General features: G+C 41.3%; 1 protein-coding gene across 1 annotated transcript; it reads right to left on the bottom strand.

Annotated features, from left to right (window-relative positions):
* Window positions 1-25,683, bottom strand: shmt2 (serine hydroxymethyltransferase 2 (mitochondrial)). Its single transcript, XM_083938388.1, has 12 exons — window positions 25,546-25,683; window positions 14,705-14,896; window positions 12,355-12,434; window positions 10,871-11,071; window positions 10,604-10,685; window positions 8,794-8,916; window positions 6,026-6,165; window positions 5,626-5,788; window positions 4,776-4,875; window positions 3,307-3,462; window positions 1,796-1,903; window positions 1-1,567 (listed from the first exon to the last, which is right to left on the bottom strand). Exons 1-12 carry the CDS (start codon window positions 25,576-25,578, stop codon window positions 1,440-1,442), a joined length of 1,506 nt encoding a protein of 501 aa, XP_083794514.1. The 5' UTR covers window positions 25,579-25,683; the 3' UTR covers window positions 1-1,439.
* Window positions 25,684-27,852: the final 2,169 nt, after the last annotated feature.

The raw sequence follows: 27,852 nt of genomic DNA on the forward strand, positions 1-27,852 counted from the left end.
TATGCTTGCATTATTGTATTTTATTAGGACTCAGTTTATGCTAAGTCAAAATTAACAAAAAAATGTTGATGTACAAAGGCTGGCAACATATCAGAGAGAACAAACTGATTCATGAACAAAGCAGTAAAATACTTATTGGTATATTTTGGCAAAATCTGGTCTATTGGCTGTCAAAACTTGCGATGTGGATAACTCATATGATTTGGTTCACTTTGGAAGCTGCGTCTTGTGCAAAGTAGGAAAGTAACCACATAATGTAACACCCTTTTCTCAATTGTGCTGTACAATCATTTCACACTCTGAATTTTTGCTTCCTCACTGATGCAGTGAAGACAACAACAGTTCCAATCTGTGAGCCAGATAGACAACACAATACTTTCCGTCACTGGAAACCGTGGTGAAATATGGCCCTCAAAACAGGCAGACTGCACTATAAATAGTCTTTTCTTCCAGTACAACAAATTAGCTGGTATTGATATATGTGACATGGTGGCTGTTACATGGTTGATTCTTTTTAAATAATATATAGAAAAGTATATCCTCTTTGTAAATGCACTTAAAGTAAAGTATAAAATAATCCAGTTTAACATTTCTGCTATTATTCCATTTGGTCATCACAAAATATATAGCAATTCAAATCTGACATGATATGCTGGAAGAAAATAGGCCGTTATCAAAACATCCAATAAAATAACAGACAGAGGTGGACATATTGTTTGTGTAAATATGATATTTGTTGTAAAAAAAAAATCTTAGTGTAAACATTATTTGTTAACAGGGGTTGTAGTGTAGCTTTACTGGGTATATTAAATGGTGTTAAAATGATTTAGTAGTCTACCTGTATAATCTGAATAGGCCAAAACAACCTTCACCTCAAAGCCTCCTTGTACGTGGTCTTATAAACAGAAAAGAAAGTTATCATGCAGACATCCCCACGTGTGTACACTTATAAACATTAGTTAAGACTCTTTACAGCATTAAGACCTCTCAGTGTATCTTATACTAACTACTTACCCACTAATCAAGTCAGTCTGTGACACCAAAAGCTTTTTCATTTGGTGATTTGACATTTTATGTATTTCTCCTACATCCCGACATTAAAGAAATGGCGTGACAACAACTGAGAACTGATCTTTGCACATATAATAGAAAATAGGTCATTTCGCTCTACAAAATCTGTTTTTTTAAGTTTATTATTTCTCACTTCAACATGGAGGTAATTTTTTATTTTTTACAACAAATGATTGAAGGATTACTGCAAAGTATAAAAAAAACCCAATGTGGTATCCCCAATCTGATTGGAAAAAAGGGAGTCATCCTGATTCCCAGGCCCAAACCACATTTTGCTACCATAACATTTTCCTCTCCTTGTACACTTTTGCCCAGCCAGCTTTCTGCCACCTGGCTGTTATGGCCCCACCGACTCTATACTGCTCGGTTTAATGGTCCTGGAAGCCTGGCATGGGAAAGGGCCTGGCAAAAGCTTCGACGCGATGGCGCAGGTTGGCAATGCGAGCCACGGTCTCTGGGTCCTCAAGGAGGAAGTTCTTGAAGTCCTGAAGCTTTCCTGAGGAAGACAACAGAGAAGAGAGACGGAGAAGGTCTTAGCTTTCCCTTATTGCCGTTTTGCTTCCTTTCTTTCATCACAGCTCATGTTTTAGTATCCAACCATTTTATATAACACACAGTATATTGTACTTTTGCTGCTTTTAAAAAAGACAAAAAAGTTAGGCGGATGTTCATTACAAATACCAGGCGACATTATAATCTGTCTCCTTTTTAATAGTAGGCTTACCCGTCTTTTTCTTGACATCCAAGGCAATCTTGAAGCCCTCATCCATGAAGTCGACAACTTGCACAAAGTCAGCTTCTTTGAACTGTCTAGATGTCAGGGCTGGAGCACCTTAGACGGAGAAAAACACAAAATCTGCAGCTTGAAAACCAAAATAACGGCGGCAATTACTTTCTTTTACTTTTACAGGCTCAACTATCTCAAATTAATTTCCCTGCATTTTACTCTATTTAGGAACCATATGGTGGTTCGGGATAAACAGAACCCTGGAAGTTCTTGAAATTTCAGTAATGAATCTGCACATACTCCAGATGTGTCATACACACACTGGTGCTGATGGATCTCTGATCTTTTAAGGTTAATACAATGTACCTGTATTCACAAATATGCAGAATATATTGCTAAAGATATTCCTGTCAGCAAGACAACGTCAGCTGTTGACATCTGCCGTTGCAGTTGACAAGCCAGAGTGACTGTAAAACAGATAAACACGTTAATTTCCTATTATTTGTTGACAATAAAAGTCCCCTGTTATTTTGTTGTTTAAACACTTTCTTGTGAAACAACAAAACAGGTAATGGGGCTTCATTGGCAATATTTAACACAATTCCTAACAGTGAAATGAAGCAGAGAGCTGAACACGGAGTTATTAAAAATGTCTTTCTCTCTACTATCCTGCACAAATCACTACAGATAGACATCCTTATTTATATGTTCATAAAATACACTCAACAACATATTACACCCATTTGTGAGAGAAAAGTTACGACCGGCACACAGATAAAATGTAGGAAATCACTTATTCACAAGTCACCTCGCATTTCTGTAATACTTATCTGTGTGAAAGTAAACTCACACGTAACACAACACTAACAAAATTAATTAAAACATGCAGGCCATCAATGTGTATACAGAAGACGCATTCTGCGGCCAGGTGTGAACAAACGTACTGAGAGTTGTCCACTTGTAATCTGATCACTCAGGGGGGATGTTAATACCAGGTGAGAACAGGCCCTAAGGTCCAGTCCAAATCGCAATAAAATAAACGATTGTAAAGGTAATGCATGCAGTACTTTGTGCTTTAGGTGAATTGCCTCGCCTAAAGACGATGCTAAAAATGTGGCAGTGTAGATGTGGAGCTCTTGCACTTCCTGGAAGAAGAACGTACTGAATTAATCATGATCTGCTCAGTGCTTGTGGCTCAATTGGTGGCTAATTTCCATATACAAAACTAACTTTTTCAAAAAAGTGAATGAAAACAGATTAAGTGAAGAGGACGCCAAATGCAAAAGGAAATTTAACCACAAAAAAAATCACCTTCTAGTTAGGCATGGGACACAAAATGCTGCATAGCTGACCAACATATTAAGACTGATTATCTTGACAAAGGTACAGGTATTTAAAACAGTTTGAATATAAAAATGTGGTTTCTAATAATTTCCTTAATAAATATGATAAGACCTTGTCTGAGTCAAGTTACAGTAAATGTAGTGTAATGTAAAGCTTTTCCTTACCTAGCCTGAGGCCACCAGGAGTCAGGGCACTTTTGTCCCCGGGGCAGGTGTTCTTATTGGCAGTGATTGACACAAGCTCCAGCACCCTCTCTGCCCGAGCCCCATCAATGCCCTTAGGCCGCAGGTCAACCAGGACCAGGTGGTTGTCGGTCCCATCTGAAATATTCAGCATTCTTAGTAAAAACTTTTGTAGAGGAGGAAAGTCTGAGGCTTCGTAGACACAAACTTCACTTTTAAGCCTTTGATCAGACCATCTCAACTTTAGTTTAGATAAGGTAATGTTATAAGAGTCGTTTCTCTAGGATAAGAAACTGAATGCAGTTAATGATGAAGCCAAACTACTGTTGGGTAGTGTGTTGCCGGGCCGCCAATGCTTAACATCTTCACCTGTATCATGCATGTTATTTGTCCGCATATCTGCTTTATGTTCATCTGAGCACTGTAATTTTACTTCATTCTGAGGCGATGAGAAAAATATGACTATGTGACAAACCTAAAATAACACTAAAACTATACAGGTAGCAATATTATCACTTATCCTTTTTTCCTTTTTGCAGATCAAACTACACTCGTGTATTAATTAGTTTAATAGAATATATATGCATATGCATATAATGTGTAGAATGGTGCCTCTTTCATTCAAATTTACATTAAGTACACCGTAAGTCGCTGGCGAGAGCTTTGCAAAATGAAAGGCTGAGAGACAAGATGCTACGCTGGCTAGCTTGGACTAGTAAGTGGTATTAGCTGGCTTGCTATGTCTTGTTACATTTTTCTTGCTCTTTGGCTTTGATAGCAAAGTTGTCAACTTGCTAGTGTCTGATAAGTCAAGCCAGCCTATTCCGACAGAGGTTTAGCTAAAGTTATACACAATTATAAATCAACATACCTCAAAGATTCACCAAAAAGTGATCATTATAATCCTCATTGCTGGGCTGTTGTGTTCTGCTTATGTTTAGGCAGGTGTACCTAATAAACTGGAAACTGGAGACTTACTTGATTTAGTACAGACTCCTTTTTACAACTTTCCTATTGACTGTAACAGTATAGAACACCTTTTTTATACAAACATCTACAAAGGGGTAGAAAAAGGGAGCATACACACAATGCAGTGTAAGCACACGACAAGTCTGTATTTTTGAGGGTATCAATTGAAGGCTGTACATAAAAAAGCTGAGGCCAGCAAATTAAATGCAGTACAAGATTCAAGCATTCGCTTAGAACCAGAAAGTGACCATTTTCACCTGGATTTATTTCCTTGACTGACAGGTCAGCTACACTGACATTAGCCTATTTGCACATCATGAATTTCAATGCCCTTCTGTTTCTTTTCTGTTGCATAATTGGCATTAACTGACAAGACATTTCTCTTTATTGACTGTGTTTGTCTGTGTTTCTTTTTGCCGTTTGCTGAGCTAGTGTCTCCCCAGGATTTACAAAAATGAATGCTTAAATAAAAGTTAGATTACCTGATACCAGGGTGTAGCCTTTGTTGAGAAGGGCTGCAGCCATTGACTTGGCGTTCCTTAGGACCTGGGCGGTATACTCCCTGAACATGGGAGACTGTGCCTGGACAAAACATAACAAAATAGTTGTGCTGGATACAAGTACTAAAGTTAGGGTAAGAGATGTGCCCATAGCATTTTTTTCCTTCTTGATACCAATTACAATACCGTAACTTGCATTTTGTTACTTTATAATACCTACACACTACTAACCCTGTATGGATGCAATATGATGCTGATCATTGTTGTGTGATCTTGCTCAGGTTAAACCCTTGGTAAAATCGACAAATGCTACTACTTTAAAATTGATTTTTTTGGGGGGCTAAATTACATGGTATGGGACCAGACCTGCATAAACTTGCGTACTCGCTGATACCAATACCAATACCATTATTTTAGGTAGTATTGGAGGCATTTCGGATACTAGTCCGTATTGAAACAACTCTAGTTAGAGTTAGTTTTTTTTCAGTTAGGGGTCAAGAAATTAGATAGCAAGAAAACTATTTTCTACTGTATAAAACATATCATGTTGCCTTTCCATCTTTAATGGATTCAATTTCAATTGCTGTCTAGATGCACAGAAATAAGATCCAGGCAGTTCACACATGAGAAGGAGCAGATGCCAGCAGAAGCTTAGGGAACACGTTCAGTCAAAGCATCTCGGCGGTAAGATTTAGTTTCATTGTAAAATGTGATTCCCTAGTCCCTAACTACCTATCAGGAAATAACAGACGAGGGTAACAAAGTTACATCAATACAAATAAAGTTGGTTACTTTTTGCATTGAAATTGAGTGTATGTTGTGTGGTGCTGACCTGTCTGAGTGCCACAGCCACACCAGCAATGGCATGGTTATGAGGCCCACCCTGCAGAGAGGGGAACACAGAGAAGTTGACCTTGTCCTCAAGGTCGTACATGATCTCCTTTCCCTTCTTGTCCACTGAGCGAACACCCTTACGGTAGAAGATGAGGCCAGCCCTGAACAGAACAGACTTATTGACTAACAAAGCATTTTCTTTTTCTCCAAAACAAGGTTTCATCCTTGGTAATTTGATTTTTTTCCACCCGTAGCACATCAGCAATCTGATCAGAAAGGAATCACAACATCATGACATACTATAACTGCTATTACTGTAATAAAAATAACAAATAATTTCCATGATGCTCAGTGCAGAATTTCTAATGAGATTGTACTGACATTTCTCTTGTTCTTACCGGACTCCTCTGAGGGATTTGTGTGTGGTAGATGTGACCAGGTCAGCATGGTCAAAGGGAGAGGGGATGGCTCTGGCTGCCACCAGGCCACTGATATGGGCCATGTCAGCTAGCAAGTAGGCCTTAATGTTGGTACACAGCTGAGGGTATAAAGGGTGGAAAAGGGTGAAAAAGCAGGAACAAACACAATATTGGGATTCAAATGTATGAATTTATTTTGATATTGAATTGAATATATATGACCTGGGGCAGTGGCACATTTTTTTTGTTGGGTTGGCTCTAGAACATTTGATTAAAAACGAAAGTGTTGATATATCACGTGAATGTATGCTCTTTGCCTGTAAATTATTTTGATTGTGTATACTTGCATGTATTATGAATGAGTGTTCTTGATGTCTGTGGGTCTTATGACAATGTCCATTCATTATACGTAACAGATGGGTGTTTATAGGATGCATTGTCGTCAAGTACAAAGCTAAACAATGTATCAGTTTTTTTTATTACCTCTGAAATTATTGATAGATATATACTAATTGTGTATAAAACATTGCTGTAATGATTTCCTGTAAGATGCTACCTGGACAGTGCCACTTTTCAAGCCCCTGGAGGATGTTTAAGGCAATTCTACTTCACTTCCCTTGCAAATTATACATTGTATTTTTTTAAGAAAAACCCTATGTGTAAATAAAGAAACAATGACAACTAGTGAATATGAGGTAATGTGAGGCTTAATTTGAATGCAATTGCATCTAGATTAGATTAGGAATTGTAGCCCCTATTATACCTGGTCATTAGACAAGTTCAGATAAAAGTTAATAAAGTTGTTTTAAATATTTTGTTGCAAAACTATTGCAGTCAGTAACAGCTTGAAGTCTACAACCTTTACAACACTTTTCAGCCTTCTTCTTGCATGTTTCAGGCGTGTCTCTGCCTTCAATCTGATCTTTAGGTGACTGACTTAGCTTGCTACAAACATTTCAATGTTTCTGACCATGGAAAACCTCTTAGTTGCCTTTTCTGTAAATAAAGTACAGTTAAAATTGGGGTACTAGAGTCCTACACAGTTAACCCAGTATAAACACACTCAAACCCCCACTAAGCTGAACGTCAGCCCTTCAGCTTCAGTCACTGTTTATTTCAAATGTCCTGGAGCACAGAGTGAAAATGTGAACCGTACGAATATTCATGGAGTGCAATGTATTTGCATAAATTATTCTTGATATATAGAGAGCTTCCAGAAACCACTATAGCTATTATAAAACTTAACAAAATACTTAAACTTGCCTCAATCTGTGTCATCAGTGACCCAACTGTGCTGTGTATTTTTGCTGGTGTAAAATGTGAGATAAAATCTCGTGGCACTAATAAATTTACATTTTACCCCCACAGTTAAGATTTGATGACTAACTCTACATCTGTAAGCAGTACTTATCTTCTCAAAGGGCAGATATTTCAAATCAGGGCAGGTGTTATTACATTGACTCTTTTGCAGTCTTCATAGGCCCGAAATATTACTTAATATTACTTACTTAATATTACATGCTTCAATAAATCCTTCCCATGTCTTGCCAGCATTTATTGAAAAAGACAAACAATAAATAGCTCACTAACACGCAAATAACTTGCTGGCGAATGATCAGAGCAGTAAAAGATCTTTTTAATGCTCCAATTAATATTAATTATCATTTCCTCTCATATCTAAACTGGATCAGCACATGTTTATTAGATTAAATGGCAGGATAGATGTCAGGGTTACTGAAGGGGGTTAAGAAGAGTGTGATGTGCAGAACACCAAAAATAAATAAATAAAAGAAGCCAATCTCGGTAACAACACTGAAAAATCTGGAAAGGAGCCTGGTCCAGAAGATTCCGCCATAAAACAATTGACAGTTCCACAGAGACATGCCAGTGGGGAAATATGGCCCCACTCCAGGCCTAGTGGGAAAGTAGTTATGGTATTTAATAAAAACACAGCTCTGTATTGGTGGGACACTCCATCTGATGGTGCTAGTTAAAGTAGGGCTCTGCAACAAGGGGAAGCAGTCATGGAGTGAAAGAGGTGAATAAGCAGGCGGGTATAACAAAACAGGTAAAGGAGCCTCTTGTGCATTGCCAAAGAGTGAAGTGAAGTGTGCAGTTAAAAGTTGCTGTTGTGTATGCGTGAGTCAGTGCAAGTATCCACATTTGGTTTGGATGAGTAGGCAGGAGAATGCCTCTATGTTGTTAAGTGCAAGTGTAAAATTGCAAACACTGGTTTGGATACTGTATATGAAGTTTGAAAATGAATGCTCTGTATTAAGAGCAGACAGGTCTCTACTGTGGGACAGAAATTAGTGAAGATATGGTTGGGTGTGTAATCCTGGCTAGGTCTGACCTATCAGTAAGAGGAGCAGGTGTGTGTGACAGTTGAGTGGAAAGGGTTGAGTGAGTCTTAAATCAGACCCTCATAATGCAGGACACACACACACACACACACACACACACACACACACACACACACACACACACACACACACACACACACACACACACACACACACACACACACACACACACACACACACACACACACACACACACACACACACACACACACACACACACACACACACACACACACACACACACACACACACACACACACACACACACACACACACACACACACACACACACACACACACACACACACACACACACACACACACACACACACACACACACACACACACACACACACACACACACACACACACACACACACACACCTTCTTGATGCGGGCATAGTCAATGAGGCGGGCATAGGCGCTGGTGCCAGCGATGATGAGTTTGGGCCGGAACAGCTTGGCCGTCATCTCCATCTGGTCGTAGTCTATGAGTCCTGTTGCAGTCTGCAGAGAAACGGAGAGGGAGAAACATTGAGGAGAGAAAAAAGAGGCAGAGAAGAAGGAAAGAAATGCATATGAAAATATTAGAGGGAGAGTAAGGTTTAGGAGGGAAGAAAAAAGGAACATTCGAGGGTAAAAAAGTTGTTGTTAGATATCATGAGGATCAAGAGCAAAAATAGCAACATGGATGAGAGATTTCTCATTTGAAGTACTTTGGCTACCTTAAAATGGGAAGGAATTTGTCGAAGGGAGACATTTAAACCCATCATATCAACGAAGTAGAGGGAGCAATTGCAGTATTGCAAAATACACCCCTACTTATCCTAATTCAACTTTTCAGAAATCTATTTAACTGGTATGATGAGGCTGAACAGATCAGACGTTGGTTTGGAGACTATCTGCTCTTTTTATTGAAATAAGCAATTTGAGATATATGTTACACAATCCATTGTCCAGGTGATGTACGTCTGAGTCACATGAAATGGATTAAGTCTGCAACAGTCAAAAGACCTGTCATGCGTCTGAACCTCTAGTTTCACCCCTCTACTCCTCCTCAAAACATCAGAAAGACAATATAGGAGAGAGAAAGAGCAGAATGGAGCAGAAAAAACAAAGTGGGAGACTGGAGAATAAGGGAGACACAGACAAGAAAAAGAAAAGAGAGAAGGAGGAGGCAAAGCTTTATTTAGACAACCTGATAATCTCCCATCTCCAGTGCACATCTATGGATGCCCCCTCACTCCATCAAGCTGCTCATTGTGAAGACAGAGCCAGTAGTGCTGGCCAGCCTGTCGATTTCCCATTATCTCTCTCGCAGAGGGGTCCTGCCTGCCCATACATCAGCAGGTCTGGACATGCAGACTATCATGGCCATCCATCAGCCAATACCAACACAGCCACACAACTATGACCCCAGGAATAAAATACCATACACTAATATTCGATGCATGCACATCTGAAGAGACTCTTGGTGTATGTTGTAATGCTGGTCAGAAAAGCGGCACTTTGGATGTTTTACAAATTATACTTAAATTAAATACTTGGAATGCATGGTTGTTTTGTGTGTGAAGAAGCCATATGTCAACCAAAACACCTGTGTGTATGCTCCTGTAAATCTTTCTATTCTTTCTTGTTTATTTAATCAATATCTTGTTGTGCGTTGTTACTTCACATTTAATTAGTACTGGTGAGACTGAATTAAATCTATGTGCACTTGATTGCCAATATAATGGCAGCAGTACTAAAAAAAAAGAATATGTTTTATTGAAAGCAGCACATATACATCATGTTTGGGTAGTACATATGCACAGTGGTCTCTATCCAGTATTAAACACTTCTCTCACAGACACTATCACAGTGAATTGCAAGGGCACCACAAAACACCTTTTACACAACATACTGCACAACATATTCACTTGCAAACATTCACGCAAATTCTTTGTGTGATTTGTCTATAAATACCAGCACAAATTCCTACTTCAACCAACAACTGTAAAATAAAGGGCAGAAACTGACAAAGTAGCAGAGATGATACTCAATAATAAAACTGAAAGATGGGAGACCTTGCACAGAGTGAGATTTTGGTGGTGATACAATGCATCACCATTACAAAAATAGCTGACTGTTAATCACTCATTTAAGACATTTCAAAACACGTTATTTGATGTCAGTAGCAGGGGTATAAACTTACATTTAGCTTGTAAGGCATGGACTCAAAATAGATTGATGTTGCTGAGATCCTCTTCACGTCGGACATGTAGCCATGTGTCAAACTGGGGTAAACAGACGGAGGGAGAGTAAGATTACCTTTCAAATAACTTGATTTTCCAGGTGCAAAAGACACACTAGAGTTGACCAACAAAAAAACAAGGGCAGCTTAAAAAAGTGTGAGGTTAAAGGAAAATAAGTGACAGGGCGCAAGTGAAAATAAAAAAAGAATACAGTAGTGACTACTCACTGTCCTCCGTCAGGCAGGTCCAGGCCCATGATGCGGTCGTGGGGGTTGAGCACAGCGGTGTAGACAGCAAAGTTAGCGGGGGAGCCAGAATACGGCTGGACGTTGACACCCCACAGAGCTGGGTCCAGGTCGAAGGCCTCCAAGGCTCGTTTCTGACAAAGCAGCTCAATTTGATCCACCACTTCTGCTCCACCATAGTATCTAAGGGCGAGTGGAAGAAAAGACACCCTTAGGCCATTTAGTGCATCACTCCTGCTAATGGCCTTCTGGAATAAACTTTAATATTTATTCAACATAAAACTGCAATAGGTTTTTTTGGCCACTTAGAGGCAGCAGAAACCAGTTCCGAACACAGCACTGACATATCATCCAACTTTTAAGTTGACATGGCGAGCTGAATAAACAGTTGCTTATTTACACATTCAACATTTACATTATCATTCATTTGGCGTTGTGATTTTGGCCGACTAGTTAATGCAAGTCCAATTTTCGATCTCTTTTAGCTCCGTTATTGGTCTCTACCAACTTCCGTTGGAAATATTTGTCTCTTTATCTACTAAATGCTCCACTATGTTCAGCAGTTAGTCACTTCCCTTGTTTGTCAGCTGTTTGGTGCTTAGCAGGTGGTAAACTGTGTGTTTTTAGAGCCATTTCACTGGAAACAGCTGCCTGCTGGGGCTGAAAAGTACGCCAGTGGTGAGAGTAAGTTTCAGCTCATAGTTTAGCTTTCCTAAGAAGCTGCGTGGAGCTGCAGATTTGGGTGATATTACAACGTCGGACTGTCATTTGATATAGTGTTAATATAAATTGTGCAACCAAAATTATTGGTTAAGTCAGTATTGGCCACAATTGGTAGTGTTGTTCACAACATCTAGAGCAAACTACCACAGCAGATCTGGGATGTCACATTTCAGGTAAAAATACTCATGTAACATTTTCAGTGGAATTACTGATGAAGGAGCAACAGATGGCTACTGTACAAACCCTTCATTCAACGAGATCATCCTTTTGTTTCATTACACTAAAGTGCAAACAGCAGATGAGTAGGATGTGGGGAAAAAAATAAATACAATTAAAAACACATTCAGTGGGAGGGAGATGTATAGTAGGCTTGTATTCCAGAAATCAAAAGGCATCAAACAAGAAGTATTTCAAAACAGGTCAGCATTCTGTTTGCTGCCGATAAATGTGAATTATCTGAGGGACATAATAGAAAATAGGAATACTGGAAATAGAAAACATGCAACTATCAGCCTGGATACTGAATTCTTTCAATGTATCCCCTCAGGAATCTTCTTGGCAAAGCATAGGCTGTGGATTATTTGCTGTGTGTTGGCATGTACCATTATAGGGTGAGCTAGAGAACACAGTATAAATCAGTGTATGTCTATGTGTGTGTTTATGGGTGTATCTCTGTAACAAATATCCTAAAGCAGTGAATATCAACAGTGTTAATAAGCTTGGGTGTGGCTGAACACACTCACCTTCTCCCTGGGTAGCCTTCGGAGTATTTGTTGTTCAGACAGGAGCCCAGAGCTTCCAGAGCTGCTCGACTGCAGAAATTCTGTGGTGAGAACACACACAAGCAAACAAACGCACACACTCAGATCAATGGCGCAAGTGGACAGAAGGGACAAGGACGGCAAATTAAAGTCTGTTAAGTGATAGTGAGAAATCCCCCTCCAGCTAAAGGCAATCATTACAGTATTGAACCTCTGGACTTCCATAGACTAACACTCTGCACTTCACAATGCTTATCGCCTTGCTGCTGGAGGATACAAGATAATGCAATACATTTTTTATCTGCACATGCTGACATACATTGGTGTGATCTTTTTTTTTTAAATAACTTTGCAATGCATTTTCCAAGAAAAACAAATGTTGGTTGGTATGGCTTTCTGCAAAAGGGGTATAATTATCCCTAAAAGCTTCCCTTTATATTTTCTCTGTATTCTTGAAGAGGAGAAAGACATGTTAAATATTTCAGTTTAATAATACGAGCAACTGATATTGGACTTGTTCACTGTCACATTGTATTAACCCTGATTTCAGCAGACTCTTGCATTTGATTTATTTTACTGAACTTCTTAATACTGTATTCTATATAGCTAGACCAATTTTGGGTATTATGTTGCTAAACAATTTATTCCTGTCATAATGTAAGCTAAAATACCAAACATTACTTTGTTCTAGCTTCTCAAGTGTGAGGATTTTCGGTTTCTCTTTTTCTTATGCAGGTTTCCCAGAGTGTATTGCAAGCCAGGTAGCCCACTGGGCAGCATTGGGGAACAGTGTTTCCCCTACCATTATATTATGGGGGCACCCTCCCCCCCTAATTCTCACACAACTCAGACAGCGTTGGAGATTCACTTGTTCAAAGATTGTTTGTTAAATCGGCAGATGATGAATTGATGAAAATAATTGTTAGCTGCAGCCCAAATTCCTACTAACTGTTACAACTTCCTGTAATTGTCATTTCCCACCTATAGCTTCTACTACCCCTCTGATTCGATAAAAAATCTTAGAATTTATTCTACTGTGATTTTCTCCATAACTTTTTTGAGGAATGTGGCTGATGGTTGACAACTTTATTTGAACACAAGTACTTTGTTTATACTGATGTAGAAATGTTGTCCAACCTCCTGCAAACCTTCATGCCACAACAGATCCACATTCACACACTTCTCTCGTCTCCTCTCCCAAGGGACAAATTACAAAGATAACAGTGGAATGGAAAGCATAAAAGATCATTAAAGTAAGGCTACTGTAGGCGGCTATAATATGTGGAGAACAAATATATGAAAATATGAAGACGAAGTACCATTTTGGATAAACAAGTCTCAAATTGGGAATGGGTGAAAAAAATGTGATTGGGACATCCCTATTTTTTGACGCCTTGTGAAGCACATTGAAAACCTGTACACAACACTGAATTATACAAATAAACATGGCATGACAACCATCACAAATACAGCAGGACTGTGTAACTGACAACGGATATCTCTTTTGCTATGGCCTGACGCAACAGTCTTACTGTATATTGTCACACTGGCCAGTAATAAAATCTGACACAAAACACACTCACAAACAGTACAGTCTAGTTATCACACTCTCTTCTGCTTTGAGGTGCTTGTATGTGTGTACGTTGTGTTTGGTTATGGTAATGCTTCATCTAGAAGCCAAGAGGAGATCAAGGGAGATAACAGCTCCAGTAAAAGCTCTCTGCTGCGTCCGTCGGTCATCCCAACAACTGTGCATATATTACAAAAGGAAATGCATTTGCTTCTTGTGTCTTTAAGTATGTTTGTGTGTGAGTGTATGAGTGGAAACGTGTGCTAAAATGTATGTCTTTTCATCCGAGGAATGCCTGTCTGAGCTGTACTGTGTGCCTTGCAGAGTGAGTTGGGGAGGAGGCCGAATGAAGATATCAGCTTTATCTCACACTAGAGTGGTCAGGCTTTGTGTAGAGAGGGGGCCGATATAGTCTGCTGAACAACTACTGTGGTGAAGAAGACGCAGAAGGAGAGAGAAAGAACCTCTAGTACATTTTTCCATTTCACACCATCCAGCCTCGGAATGAAAACAATTATTCTTGCTTACTGAAAATACTGTATCCTGTGGACTATTTCACTATGGAGAAACCAAATTTGACTAATACAATATTTTCAGAGTTCAGGATATCTGTTTTATCATTTGCATATTTTAGCCAGAAGGTCACAGTTTCACTGCCCTGGCAAGCCACTGAGATATTTCAAAAGCAGCAAGTTTACTGCCATTAAACAGTCAATAACACATTAAGTTAAAAATAAATATCATCCATGAAAGACGTTATACTTCAGATGCAATGAGCTCCAAGCCGCGGCACTGCCTGTCCTTCTCCCTTTGCAGCAGATCCCACATCTCTGGATCGTCCTTAGCCAGGCTGTCCTGTCCCGTCCATGGACGATCTTCATCCACTGTACGTGTGGCAGCGTGGGACTGCTGGCAACGTACACTCAGACGAACTGGGGATCGCTGGCACAGTGGCTGTGAACAGAAGAAAAGTTGCAGAGTTGGGGCGAGAGAGGGAAAATTATTAATTGACTGTATATTATTTCATGAAGATACAACAGTTATCATGAGCAAACATTTTCTAATACTGGATCATTGCACTATAATGGGTCTCATGAGGACTGACATAGGTTGCCAAGTTCGGGAGATTTTTTCTTCATCCTGCAGAATACAGTACAGTTAAATACTATTGTAGTATGTCATCATCAGGAACATTTAGATGATAAAAACATTTTAAATGTCGGTGACCAGAAAAAAATAAAACCTGCATTTTAGAGTTGTATTATCTATACGAATTTAACTAGTTGGGGCTTCACCCACAGGGACAAAATGTAACAAAGAGAAACGTCACAGGGAGCATTATTTTTCTACAGAATGTATCATTTTACATATATATTTTACATATTTGAGGTAACACCCTGATTTGTCCTATATGAATAAGGAGACATTTTGAGTCCTGCCCATTGTTCCCTTATACACTCCAATATGTAGCCCGGTATAATTAGAAACTGGCGTGTTGGCATGATATCAATAATCAGTGTGGCTTTTCAATTATGCCTCTATCAGCACTTCTACAAACTGAGGGACTGACTTTTACAGCCTCAGTGTACCGAAGGAAGAATATAGAGAACAGATTCAGCACTTCCTGCTTATCTAATCTGGACTGGGGCTGGCAAGTTCTACTTCTGCTGCAATGCCTGATCATGTGAGTGTGCAGCACCAGTGCAATTTTCACTTCCTACATCTCTCTCTTTTTTTTTTAAGTTCAACTGGAATCCCGTGCTGGCTTTAATCCTGGTTCTTCTAATGCACTATGTCTGGGATGGATTATTTTAACACTATGGCATCTTCTCCAGCAGACAAAAAAAACATAAACATGAACAGCCAGTGACACCTGGCTCACCTTTTTCAAGTTGTTAAGTAACAACAGACATTTATTCCGGCAACAAATGACTCTGCAGAAGGGGTGTCTCTACAAAAATCTATTAAAATGAGCTTTCAATTTCAATCATCAAATTTAAAAGCAAGATCGGTGAGTCATTTTAAATTATTTCAATTTGACCATATGGCCATACAGCCCAAAATACATGGGGTACGGACGTGCAGCATACTTAGGCAGGGTGCAGCTGGGAATTTTTTACCTGCTACACAGACTCTGTCAGTAGTGTGTGGCTGCTGTTATCTTCACTATGTGCCACTGAGTTTTAATGCAGTTCGTTGTGCATGGTTTGGAAGCTGTGCTTTTTCACATTGCCCTCTGGTACAATAACTTATGTATCTAAATAATTTTTAAGCAGCTAGTATACTTGTTTTACACAGTTCAGTTGTTGTTGTTTTTTTTATCTGTTGTAGGGCCAAGTAGCTGTTTCAATTTGAGATAATAGGCGGGCTCTGCTGTGAATATCTTGCGACAGCCACGTTGTGCCGCGTATGCCTATGTAGTTTGGCCGTTCGAGTGGTACATTCCAAAAAAATGATGGCGGTTATATCACACTTGATAGTGTAGCCAATATTTTAAATCACGTTTAGATCATCAAATTAGAGAATTGTGACAACGCTATTCTGCAGTAGTCAAAAGTATTTATCAGCTCCAGCTCCAATCGGCAGTAACAGAAACTTGACAAACTCTACTACTGGTCATCTAAGCTACAAATTCCATTCGTCTACGCAAAGCAGCACTCGGGCATCACCACCTAATTAGTTGTCGACAAGTTTGAAAGACAGTGAATGTAACAGATATAAAAAAAGAAGTAACAACCATAACATTGTCACTAGCCAACATGCTGCTCTAACCTAATGGCGCATTTGTGACATTGAACGTGAGGCATATTCCAACACCTACAACACCTTTTAGAGGGATTCCCACGTTTAAAAACCTGCATATACACTTGGCGGGAAAAGAGTATACATTTCTGGCCTAGCATTGCACAAAGTAGATTCTTTGTGTATATAATATAAAACAAATAATTTAATAATATTATAATTCCAAACCTTTGTAGGCACCACACAATTGTCATGTATTACAGGTGTACTGTATGTGTGCCCTTCTGTGCTGAAGTTCCCTTTTTTAAACCCCAATCAACAGGGGCATCAACTGTGTGGGAGAACACTCAGAAAATAGAAAAAAAAGGCTTTGACAGGTTGATTGCATTCAGAATAAATTGGCTATCTCCTGTCATTTAATCAACAATATAATGATGGCTTTGTATTGAGATCAATTCCCCGACTGCAAACCTATAGTTATCATCTGTACAGGTGTGCTGGGGTGTGAGGGACAACCTCCCTTTAATAGCGCCATTAAAAAGCAATTAACACAATGCTCAGAACTGGTTGAGGACACCCATATGAAAAAAAGTACAAAGAAAAAACGCAATTATGCTTATTCTATGTGGTGTAAATAATGTTTGGGTACTTCATCTTTTGTTGTAGCTTTATTGCACTGTAAATCTAGCAGAGAAGCTGTAGTTTTTCACACGCTTTAAGACAAACAAATAATAATGTTAATGTTGGGCAAAAATAATAAAAGCTGCCTGGCCAACCATAGTCTCATAATTCCTTTGGAAAAAAGGAAAAACAGTTTATAAGAACACTTTATCCTTAGGAGCAGCTTGCAGATAGTTTATCTACTCCATCGCTGTTAGGCCCTTCCTCTCTTCTCCGCCTCTTCATCTGCTCCCCGGGGTGGCAGAGGGGGCAGTGGTGACACACTATGGGAGGCAAGTGGCACATTAATGGCCGATTTCTTACAGTCTCTACTCTGGCCTTCTGTCACCGGCGGCAGTGTTGTTGGTGGAAAAGGGGTGAAGCGCGACCCCCCCCCCCCCCACCCCTCGGGCTCTGGAAGAGATGAGGGCCTGGGGAGACAGGTCGGGCTGCCTCTGAGGACAAGTTTCTCACTGAGAAATCACACGGGTCATTAAGTCTTGACGGGAACTGTCCTTTGCTGTCTGCGCTTCTGCAGGGACACGCCAAGGCCAGGGAAAGCAGTGGCAGAAAAAACCAACACAAGCCAATGCTTCCATGGTTATAGCGCTACTGATGACTGCACAACAGACAAGAGTGCCTCTCTCTCCGCCTTGCCTCCACCTTCATCCCCGCTTTCCTTTCCCACCCTCGTCCTGTCCCTGTCATGTCACCCTATGCTGCTAAGCACGCTACGTGGCCAAATAGCACACGTGGCATTTTTATTAGTTTGTCTTGTCATAGATATCACTTCCATGGCATCGAAATGGGACAGCACTGGGCTCAAACAAACACACAGGTCAGTCCCTGGAGTCTGCCTCTCTGCTTTCCTGCCTCATTTCTCAGCACTGATCATTATGGGAGATTAATTAATAAACACAAGATAAACTGATCCAAGAAAAGCCAGAGCCAAGATACAAGCACCAAATATGTCACAGTGGGACTATTTTTAGGCGACAGATGAGGCTGTCGTTTGAAGGTGAACTTGATGAAAACCGTGCTGTGAGAAAAGGGGCGGGATAGGCCACATCAACCTGAATGCCGAGCACAAGATAATAGCAGTGTCACAGATGCACTACATCTGCGTGACAATGATAAGGTAATTGTTGGCAGTTTACCTTTCCTGTCAAACAACTGTGCCCAAAGACCAATGGTAGTGAATAAGAAGGGAAGAAAGAAAATCATTTCATTAATCCTAGTTCCGTATTTTTTTTTTTCCCATTTCCTGAAGCAGCGCTTGAGGCGGGTCAATTTTACAGATGACTGCTGTCCATCAGTGGCTATACTAAACAACAATCAGCCAGGTAACAGAAGTAAAACAGAAGGGACTACAGAGGAGAGACAGTGAAGGAAAAAAAAAAAAAGATATGTAAGGTTATAGAGAAGAAGTGTCAACAGGGCAGCAGCATCCGTCAGTCTGATACGCAGTTGCCTCCTTCCCTGTCACTGACTAATAGCAGGGCTGTCCGTTACAAATTGCCCTGTGATTCAGTCTAGATAACACTAGACTGAGAAATCTGGATGGGTTGAACAGGCGTGAAGGGACAGAGGCTGAGTCTAGGGCGACTCCACTCTATTCGGGTCAAAGGATTGTCAGGGTGACAATCAAGAGACTAAAGCGATGCCGGCAACAAAGACAATCTTCAGGTGGTAGATGGATACATTTATGCTATAATCTTTCCACAACACTTCTGGTGGTTTTGTTGATGATGGGGAAAGAGTTGACACTGGGGTTCCCGGTGCCTCAGAGTTTACATTTTGTGGATTGTACTGTGGTATTGCTGTAGGGCTGCAATTTTATTTTATTTTCAATTAATCTGACGACTTTTGTCTCAAATAATCTATTAGTTGTTTGGTCTATAAAATGTTAAAAAAGGTGAAAAATGTCAGTCACATCCCATTTAAGAAGCTGGAATCAGAGACTTTACTTTTTTCTTAAAAACCAACACAAATCAATTATCAAAATGGTTGGCCATCAATTCAACAGTTCACAACTAATCAATAGATCGAATAATCTCTTTAGCTCTAATTGTCAGGGTGCATACAATCCTCTCTTTGTCCCTTTGTTAATTAAAAAATGAAATTCTCTGAAGTTAATTAAAGCTGCAAGCACCCAGTGCACGTCAGGGAACACATGTCTCAGTGACCGTCAAACACTGCACAAAGTTTGTGGGTTCGCAAACAATCTATGGAAACTTTTGCCCCACTTCATGAGTACACCGTTTGGCGCTAGAAAGCGCCTACCAAACATGCTTTGCCTGGCTGTATATCAAACAAAGAACACACATTTATGTAAATCGGATGAAGTTTGTCATATTAGGCTGACTTCCTGTTGCCAACAGGTGGCACTGTGGCTGTGAGTTAATATTAAGATAGTAGTGTCATCAGACCGGGGGTCTTGTCATGTCTTAGAAATATGGTGAAGAAGACAATGTATACTCATCGTGCATGGCTAAAACAGTCATAAAACTCACTTTATTTTAAGAAGGTTTTCAATTTATTGTTATTCTAAAGAAAATGGAAAGGGCTGTCTGGCAGGTGTAGAAAACTTGACTAAAGTAGGGTTTAGCATTAGATACTGTACCTTTAAGGGTACCGACCAAATTATGTCAGGTCGCACTCAGACTGTCCATCCGTACTGTGCCCAAACAGGCTTTACGGTTAAAGCCTAGTTCGTTTGACCAGTGTGAGGGCGCACTCACAGTGTCCTTCCGCACCGCGCCCCGGGCTTTAGGGTACTTGTCCCCCCCTCCCTCTCCCCCCGCTTGCCAGCCCGTTTGTACTCACACTGCCTGGGCCTCGGCCAATGCTTCTTGCCTGCCTATATGTCATCACGTCGTAACACGTCACGCGCATTGATGACGTCATCGCAATGCGTTGCTTTGTTTACAAATCTTTCCATAGACCTCAGAGTTTTTGTGCGTCTTGTCCGACTGTTTTTGAATATTTTCATCCAACCAAATCTGCAGTAAACACTCCACCTCTGCATCACACCAACGTAAACCTTTCGCCGCCATTGTTGTTGTTGTTAAATGTCCGCGCATGGTCCGTCCTTCTATTTTCTATGTCCGAAAAGGCGCACATAAATTACGTCAGAACCGTCGTAGGCCGTGTGCTCGTACACGTGCAAACACGCTCCACAAAAGCCCACCTCTCTCAGGCGGACGGCCCGCGTGCCGCAGTTATGCGCGGAGTGGGTGCACTCACACTGGTCGAACGCACTAGGCTTTAGCCGAAAAAACTGTTTTGGCCCGGTGCGGAAGGACAGTGTGAGTGCGCCCTGAGTGCAACCGTATCGCGCCTAGCTGCAGCCCGCTTGCCGCCCGCTTGCCGCCCGCTTGCCGCCCGCTTGCCGCCCGCTTGCCGCCCGCTTGCCGCCCACAGACTGTTTGGGAGAGGTGGGCTTTTGTAGAGCGCGTTTGCACATGTACAAGACACAAACGCGCGCACGTGAACGAGGACGAGGCCTACGGCGGCTCTGACGTCATTTTATGTGCGCCTGTTCGGACATAGAAAAAAAAAAAAAAAAGACGGACCATGCGTGGACATTTAACAACAACAATGCCGGCAAAAGGTTCACGTTGTTGTGATGCGGAGGTGGAGTGTTTATTGCAGATTTGGTCGGATGAAAATATTTAAAACAGTTGGACAAGACGCACAAAAACTCTGAGGTCTATGGAAAGATTTGTAAACAAAGCGACGCATCGCGATGACGTCGATTAATGCGTGTGACGTGTTACGGCGTGATGATGTATGGACAGGCAAGAAGCATTTGCGCGAGGCCCAGGCAGTGTGAGTACAAACGGGCCTGGCCAGCGGGGAGAGAGGGAGGGGGGGACAAACACCCTAAAGCACGGGGCACGGTACGGATGGACAGTGTGAGTGCGCCCTTAATCTGCCAAGACAGATAAAAGCAGCACATCCTCAAATTTGAGAAGTCTGAACCAACATGTGTTAGGCATTGTTTTATTTAGTAAAACAGCAATTTGTTAAATGTAGTTATACTTTCAAAACCGTGAAAAAAAAAAAGCGTACTGCTACATACATGTATTATTTGTTCAGGACTTTTGTGTCGTTTTTGTATTCATAAAGATGTTAACAAACAAAAGCAAAAAGGCTTAAACCATGCATGAGGTACATGTTGGCAAATGTTGGTTAGTTTGATGTGTGTTTAGGCTGGTCTTTACATTAGCAAAACTTGAAAATGTTGAAGAAAGTAGCAGCTTCTTTCATGGAATCAGAGTAGCTCCGTGTAAACTATGAACATCACTACTGTTAAAATGTCTGAAGTCATGAAATTGGGCTGAAAAGTATGTTTCTCTTCTGCAACTGTTAAATTAATAGCTGAAGAATAAGTGTGGTGGGGAAGTGTTAATGTTAATTCAAACACTTATATCTATTTAAGCATTAAAGAGTCAATTTAAAACAGTAGCTTAAAAAAAACTTCTCAAAGCTTGTTGGTAATTCTGAATACAACATGTTGTGTAATGTTGGCAAGCCTCTTCCAACCAAGTCAACCTCTGTTCACTAACTTTTGAGAAAATTTTGAAAAGCAGCGAAACAAAAGCATGATGAGTAGAAGTTATGCACCCAAGGCCTGCAAAACAAATGGAGACGATACCAGCTGACATCTGGCGTGATGCGGGGTCCACCCTGGACAGGACGCCAGTCTATCTCAGGGCACATAGAGACAAACAGATACAGACAACCATTCACACTCACATTCACACCTACGGGCAATTTAGGGCGCACTCACACTGTCGTTCTGTCCCGGGCCAAAACCGTTTTTTCAGCTAATGCCTAGTACCTTGAAAGGCCCGCTTGAAAGAGGTGGGCTTTAGCAAAGCCGTTTGCACATGTACAAGCACGAGCCCTACGGCAGTAACGTTATGTCTTTTCGGACATAGAAAATAGAAGGACGGACCATGCGCGGACATTTAACAACAACAAAAATGGCGGTGAAAGGTTCACGTTGGTGTGATGCGGAGGTGGAGTGTTTACTGCAGATTTGGTCGGATGAAAATATTCAAAAACAGTCGACAAGACGCACAAAAACTCTGAGGTCTACGGAAAGATTTGTAAACAAAGCCACACACACGCGATCAATGCGTTTGACGTGTTACGGCGTGATGACATATGGACAGCAAGAAGCATTGGCCGAGGCCCAGGCAGTGTGAGTACAAACTGGGCTGGGGCGCGGGGGGAGAGGGAGGGGGGACAAGTACCCTAAAGCCCGGGTCGCGGTGCGGAAGGACAGTGTGAGTGCGCCCTTAGAGCCTACTCACACTGTCCTTTTGGCCGCGGCCAAAACCGGTTTTTCAGCTAAAGCCTAGAGCCTACTCACACTGTCCTTTCGGATGCGGCCAAAACCGTTTTTTCAGCTAAAGCCTAGTACCTTTGAGCAGTGTGAGTGCACCCGCTCCGTGCACAACTGCGGCCAGCGGGCTGTCCACGGCCCGCTTGAAAGAGGTGGGCTTTAGCGGAGTTGTTTGCACATGTACGAGCACGAGCGTGCGCACGTGTACGAGCATGAGCACGAGCCCTACGGCAGTAGCGTTATGTCCGCCTGTTCGGACATGTAAATAGAAGGACGGACAATGCGCGGACATTTAACAACAACAACAATGGCGGTGAAAGGTTCACGTTGATGTGTTGCGGAGGTGGAGTGTTTACTGCAGATTTGGTCGGATGAAAATATTCAAAAACAGTCGACAAGACGCACAAAAACTCTGAGGTCTACGGAAAGATTTGTAAACAAAGCCACACACACGCGATCAATGCGTGTGACGTGTTACGGCGTGATGGCGTATGGACAGCAAGAAGGATTGGCCGGCCCTGGCAGTGTGAGTACAAACGGGGCTGGGGCGCGGGGGGGAGAGGGAGGGGGGACAAGTACCCTAAAGTCCGGGTCGCGGTCCGGGAGGACAGTGTGAGTACGCTCTTAGAATCATCAGTTAACCTAACACCTGCATGTCTTTGGTCTGTGGGAGGAAGTCAGAAAACCTGGAGAAAACCCACGCAGACACAGGGAGAGTCTGCGTGGGTTTGAGTTTTCTTATATTGATGCGAGTTCCTTGGTTACATCACTGGCATGTATACTTTTCTACCTGTCTAGTTGTTGCAGGTTTAAACTCAGGCCATACCAGTAAATCAGTATCAAGCAGTAGCAGAAGGCTAACAAACAGCTTCAAGTTTGGTGACTCTTTCAATCTTGTTACTTCTCTACATGTTTACATTGAGACAGGACACATTTATTACTGACAATGGTCAGTACAACAAGCCAATTAAAGATACCTGAGCAGGCCTCTGGCTTGCAGATCTTACACCAGTTTGTTTCTGATGGAAACACAGAGATACAGCAAGTCTGTTGAACTGAATTTTAGCTAATTCCCTTTGTTTTATTACACAAATGCCTGATAGACCAGAGCCCGAATCGTCTAATCTGAAAAACAACTTATATGCTACATCCTGTGATATTCACACTCACTTTACTCCACTCAAGTTTACTGCATAATATTCACCGCAACAGGTGAACATCTTTTTAAAGATACAAGTCACAAAAATTGAGTTTCCCTCATCCCATACTTATACCAATACAAAAACATTCCTCAAATAAGAAAATACAGCTTTATCAGATTTACAGCCACTAGAAATAACTGCACAACAACTAACATCTTTCTCTTACATAAAAATATCCCATGAGGACACAGCATACCTTAACCAATAAGAAATAAGAGTCTTGTGAGTTATTTTAAAATTCAATGAAGATGCACATTTAAACAATTACCACCAAATAGGAAACACAAGCACATGAATCAGTCAGTTTAATGGGAAACCTCAAACACACGGACAGTGACTTATAAAACTAGGTCTGAATACATGCCACAATATTTTGGCACAAACTTGTCATAGCCTAGATGTTTCTGAGAACTACATGAAATTTGCACCATCTCCAAAATGGGTCACTTTAAAAGTCCAAAATCAGGATATTAATAGCCCTCAAACTTTTTTCCATCACCCCGATGTCTCAACTACTGTAATCAAACAACTTGATAGATAAAAAAGCTGGAAAACTATAAAAGTTTATATAACTTACAAATTAAATTACTGGCCCACTAATCTTACATTCAAAATGTATTAGTATAGTATAGAGAGGTGTTAATTCAACATGTTGTTGGCTGCAGAATGTGCTACTGCTGAACTGTTACATAAAAGGTGTTAAATATTTTTGCCCACTTAATCTCTATCAACCAGAGCAGATTATATATTAGAGTTGTATCATTATTAGCTACCTAATAAACTGGCAACTGAGTACATAATGTAAGTGGACCTTTGGTCTAAGAGTTTTGTTTTATATCTAAAATAGATAAAGATAATACCCATAAGAAATTAAGATTGCATTATCTTTGCAACTAAAGTAATAAATAAGTCAGCAGTTAAGAATCTGCTGACACCGTTGAAACAATGGCTACTGCGTTGACAATGTTGCATAAGTATCTTCAAGTAGGAAGTTAATGTTTTCTTGGTGCTCTTACAGTACATTCAGCCTCATTTGCACTTTGAACGTTAATGGGGGCCTTGTACTGCATCACTGTCAGTTAACCTATTCTTGCTCTATTATGTGCAAAGAGCTACCATAACTGAGGCGTTTTACTTTACTTCCTAAGTTAAAAAACAAACAGAAAACAGCATGTGTAATGCTGATTAATTAGGGTTATGGAATAATTTTAATGACGTTACCGTGACTAACGCTGAATAATCAGAGTTAGTTAAATGTACAGTTTTTTCATGATACAGAGACAAGTGATCAAGGTTTTCTCCTCATGATGAAACTGAACAGTCGCTGTTGCATCATTACGTGGCCACAGCTGCAGCTATGTAACATGCACTGACAGCTAGCCTGCTATCTTATCAGCTAACTAACTACCGCCAGGATGTCCAAAATACTATTGAAACAGGACAGAAAATATATTTAGCAGCTAATCCCGCAAACATTTTTCCACTTGGTGACTTGCTAAAGCACATGTGGGCATTTTAAACCCCCACGACGTTGACGTTAAGCTAGCTGTACAGTTCAACCGTACAGAAACGCTCGGTTACCCAACTCAGACACGTCGTCAGAGAAATCATGACACAAAAACAGTACTTTATGATTCACATACCCGTGTGAGTTGTCTCAAAGCGAAGGACAGCATGTTTTTAGTTCTCGGACCAGAGGAAGAAGCAGCTCAGCCAGGTAACTCACACCGCTTACAAGCTTTGAAAGGGCTGACCGAAGTTGCTGGCAACGGCTGGTTACGCTTGTGCTGCCGAAAGGGTTGATGGGAATCGTTGTCCGTTGTGAGGAAACCGCTTATATTACTACTACTGTATCTGAATCGATATAAGTCTAAATAAATAAATGCATAAAAAACACACAGTAATAAATACAGTAATAAATAAATGCATACATGAATTAATAATAAATGCATAAAAATCATACATAAATACATTTATAAATAAACGAATAAATAAATGCATTCATAAATGCATAAATAAATGTATTTATAATAAAAATATATATTAATAACTATTTCTACATATTTGTTCGCCTACATTTATTTATTTCTGTATTTCCTCCATAGGTAAACAATGAACTTTGTGGCAATGTAATTCTATGTCTGGCAACATTTTTCATCCATAAAACTAGAACACTGAAATCATCCCCCGATTTTATTTTTTTCTTAAATTAATCTAAAATATACATAAAGTCTTTAAAATTGGTGAATGGAAGAAAAGCACAAAAAAAGTATGAGTCTAAAACACTTCCCTACTGTATCAACTACGTGAAATTAAACTGTGTTTCTCCTTGTACTTAAAAATGTATTTTATTTATTTATATCTGGACTTTGCACTCACTCACCCACTTATCCGGAGTCAGGTCGCCGGGGCAGCAGCTCTAGCAGGGGACCCCAAACTTCGATTTCCCGGGCCACATTAACCAGGGATCCCAAGGTGTTCCCAGGCCAGTGTGGAGATATAATCTCTCCACCTAATCCTGGGTCTTCCCCGAGGCCTCCTCCCAGTTGGACGTGCCTGGAACACCTCCATAGGGAGGCATCCTTACTAGATGCCCGAACCACCTCAACTGGCTCCTTTCAATGCAAAGGAGCAGCGGCTCTACGAGTTCCAAGTTCCTCACGGATGGAAGAACTTCTCACCCTATCTCTAAGGGAGACTCCAGCCACCCTCCTGAGAAAACCCATTTCGGCCGCTCGTACCTGCGACCTCGTTCTTTCGGTCATGACCCAGCTTTCATGACCATAGGTGAGGGTAGGAACGAAGATTGACCAGTAGATCGAGAGCTTTGCCTTCCGGCTGAGCTCTCTTTTTTACACAACGGTGCAATAGAGCGACTGCAATACCGTCTCCGCTGCTCCGATTCTCCGGCCAAACTCACGCTCCATCGTCCCTCACTCGTGAACAAGATCCCAAGTTACTTGAACTCCTTCACTTGGGGTAAGGACTCATTCCCTAATTGGAGTAAGAAATCCACTGGTTTCCTGCTGAGAGCCATGGCCTCAGATTTAGAGGTGCTGATCCTCATCCCAGCCGTATCACACTCGGCTGCGAACCGATCCAGTGAGTGCTGAAGGTCACTGACCGACGATGCCATCAGGACCACATCATCTGCAAAAAAAAGAGACGAGATCCTCAGCCCACCGTACTGCAACCCCTCCCCACCACGACTACGCCTCAATATTCTAATCACAAAAGGGATTGGTGACAGAGCGCACCCCTGGCAGAGGCCAACCCCTTCCGGGAATGAATCTGAATTACTGCCGAGGATCCAGACACAGCTCTCGCTTTGGGTGTACAGAGATTGGATGACCCACAGAAGTGACTCCCTCACTCCATACTCCACAGTATCTCTCGGGGGACCCGGTCATATGCCTTCGCCAGATCCACAAAGCACATGTAGACCGGATGGGCATACTCCCAGGCCCCCTCCAGGATCCTTGTGAGAGTGAAGAGCTAGTCCGTTGTTCCACGTCCAGGACATAATCCGCATTGTCCCTCTTCAATCTGAGGTTCGACTATAGGACGAACCCTCCTTTCCAGCACCTTGGAGTAGACTTTACCAAGGAGGCTGAGTAGTGTGATACCCCTGTAATGGCCACACACCCTCTGGTCCCCCTTTTTAAACCAAGACAGCCTCTCCAAACCCAAAGCTCTCAGCATTTCTGGACGAATCTCATCAATCCCTGGGGCTTTTTCACTGGGGAGTTGTTTGACTACCTCAGTGACTTCTGCCATAAATATTGACAATGATTCCCCATCAGCCTCCAGCTCTGCATCTATAAAAGAGGGCGAGTAAGTCGGATTAAGGAGTTCCTCAAGATGCTCCTTCCACCGCCCGATTACCTCATCAGCTGGGTCACCACCCGTCCTTACTGTAAACAGCTTGGACGCCCCCCCACTCATCACCA

This window comes from Echiichthys vipera, assembly GCF_963691815.1.
Source record: "Echiichthys vipera genome assembly, chromosome: X".
Classification (NCBI taxonomy): Eukaryota; Metazoa; Chordata; class Actinopteri; order Perciformes; family Trachinidae; genus Echiichthys; species Echiichthys vipera.